This window comes from Caenorhabditis briggsae (genome assembly GCF_000004555.2).
Source record: "Caenorhabditis briggsae complete genome, chrIV, whole genome shotgun sequence".
In the NCBI taxonomy this organism is placed as follows: domain Eukaryota; kingdom Metazoa; phylum Nematoda; class Chromadorea; order Rhabditida; family Rhabditidae; genus Caenorhabditis; species Caenorhabditis briggsae.
In genome coordinates, this window is record NC_013487.2 from 16,517,343 (window position 1) to 16,519,690 (window position 2,348).

Sequence of the window (2,348 nt, forward strand, 5' to 3'; positions counted from 1 at the left end):
TCTGTAGGTTTTTCGGAATTCCTCATTGAAATGAACCAGATCTTCTGGGTTTTGAACATCCCAACTAATCATAATGGCTGTATCCGTCTTCTCATATCTCATATGCATAAAATATTTGGTTTCAATTTGGGATTCTGAGAATCCTTGATTCTTCAGACCCTCAATTGATGTTGAGCGAAGATCCATGAATTGGGAGTAGATTTTCGAGAAGTTGGCTGAAATTTTTTTTTGGCAATTTTCGAATTTTGGCTCACAATCAGATATTTTCTTATATTTTTATTACTTTAATCTTACTTAGCTAGCCTCATTTTGAAGCTCAAGACTAGACAAAGCTAAATATTTGAATAATATACGTTTTCTCACAACTTCAATTGCTGATTTGTACAATACTAGGAAATTGGCTGGGTTAGGTTGCTCATCTTAGCATATCTCGCTTCTGTGTATTTCTACCAAAAAAGTGTCAACTACAAAAATGAAGCTCTATTTTTGTTTAGTATGCTCTCAAAGTTTTAAAAAATCCGAAAAGCATAGGTCTCTTTCGTAGGGTGTGGAAAATGTAAAGTTTAGTGTAAACTTGTGGAATGCCTCACAAATCTTTGAGCTAATTTATCTAGGTTACTGTAGTAGAAATCAAGAATTTGTCAACTAATAAAATGTTTGCCATATTATCAGCTGTATTTTGTTAGTTGACCACTTTTTGATATCTTTCATAGGAACCCAGATAAATTGGATTAAAGTTACCTGTAGCAGGTTCCAAGTTTAAAAAACCTCATCTCGGCTCAAAATTGAGCTACAGATCCCAAAAATAGTGCGGAAATGTGAAGAATTTTAATTCAACAATTTCTAGGAACGCCTCGATTTCTCCTGCGCTCTATTTGCTCCCGATGGAGGTCTTATCGCCAACGCCCCACACATCCCGGTCCATCTCGGCGGAATGCAATACACTGTCAAATTCCAAATGATCATCGTGGAATTGAGAATATTAAAGAAGGAGATGTCTATCTAGCCAACCATCCCCTCGCCGGAGGTTGCCACTTGCCAGATTTCACAGTAATCACCCCTGTATTCTTCAAGAGCATTCAGAAGACCCCTGTGTTCTTTGTAGCCAATAGGGGACATCATGCAGACATCGGAGGACTGGTACCAGGAAGTATGCCCCCGAATGCACATCATATCGATCAGGAGGGAGCCTCTTTTATCTCTTTTAAACTTGTGGATGAGGGAAAGTTTCAAGAGGAAGCGCTGATTGAGGCATTAAAGGCGCCTGGAAAGGTCCCAGGATGCTCTGGAGCCAGAAATATCAATGACAATATTGCGGACCTTAATGCTCAAATCGCAGCTAACCGGAAGGGAATCCAGCTAGTGACTAGTTTGATAGAAGAGTACTCGCTAGACGTCGTCCACGCCTACATGCAACATATTCAGAATACCGCAGAGTTATGTGTCAGGGAGATGTTGAAGAGAGTGGGAAGGAATGTTCTGGAAGCTACTGGGAAGAGTCAATTGACTGGAGAAGACTATATGGATGATGGAACTAGGATCCAGCTAACTGTCAACATCAATCTGGACGATGGCTCAGCAACATTTGATTTCACAGGAACCGGACCCGAATCTTATAGCTCTTGTAATGCTCCACGAGCTGTTACCATGTCGGCAATCACTTATTGTTTGAGATGTCTCGTTGAGAAGGATGTCCCATTGAATAATGGATGTTTGGCGCCCATTAAAATTATAATTCCAGATGGAACTATTCTAAGTCCATCTGAAACTGCTCCTGTTGTCGCTGGAAACGTTCTGACTAGTCAGCGACTTTGTGACGTCATCTTTAGAACCTTCGACGTCGTGGCTGCTAGCCAAGGATGTATGAATAATTTGGTATTTGGAGATGAGAAATGTGGGTACTATGAGACCATAGCAGGAGGAGCTGGCGCTGGAAATGGGTTTGATGGGCGGAGTGGAGTGCACACGCACATGACGAATACACGAATTACGGATCCTGAGATTCTGGAGAATCGATTTCCAGTAGTCCTGAGAGAGTGGAAGCTGCGAGAAGGATCTGGTGGGAATGGGAAGTGGAAGGGAGGAGATGGCGTTGTCAGGCAGTTGGAATTCACTAGGACGCTCACGATGAGCTTGTTGACGGAGAGACGGTAAGTGTAACTACCGTAAAATCTGTAATAGAAGTGCCTCCTAACTTTTAAGCCCATATACCGTAAAACCTCTAATAGAACGACACCCGGATCGTCCACTTTGAGCCTATATATCTCACTTCTTTTGAAAGATATCAAAAAGCGGTTAGCTAGTAAAATGTTTATCAGGATATCAGCAACATTTTACTAGTTAGCCAC

General features: G+C 41.4%; 1 protein-coding gene across 1 annotated transcript in view; it reads left to right on the plus strand.

Annotated features, from left to right (window-relative positions):
• Positions 1-2,348, plus strand: part of CBG16813 — a gene marked incomplete at both ends in the record, with an annotated part of 10,795 nt that overhangs the window by 7,660 nt on the left and 787 nt on the right. Inside the window, 2 exon segments of the mRNA XM_045236337.1 lie at positions 848-967; positions 979-2,150. Coding sequence (XP_045096064.1) covers positions 848-967; positions 979-2,150 — 1,292 coding nt within the window.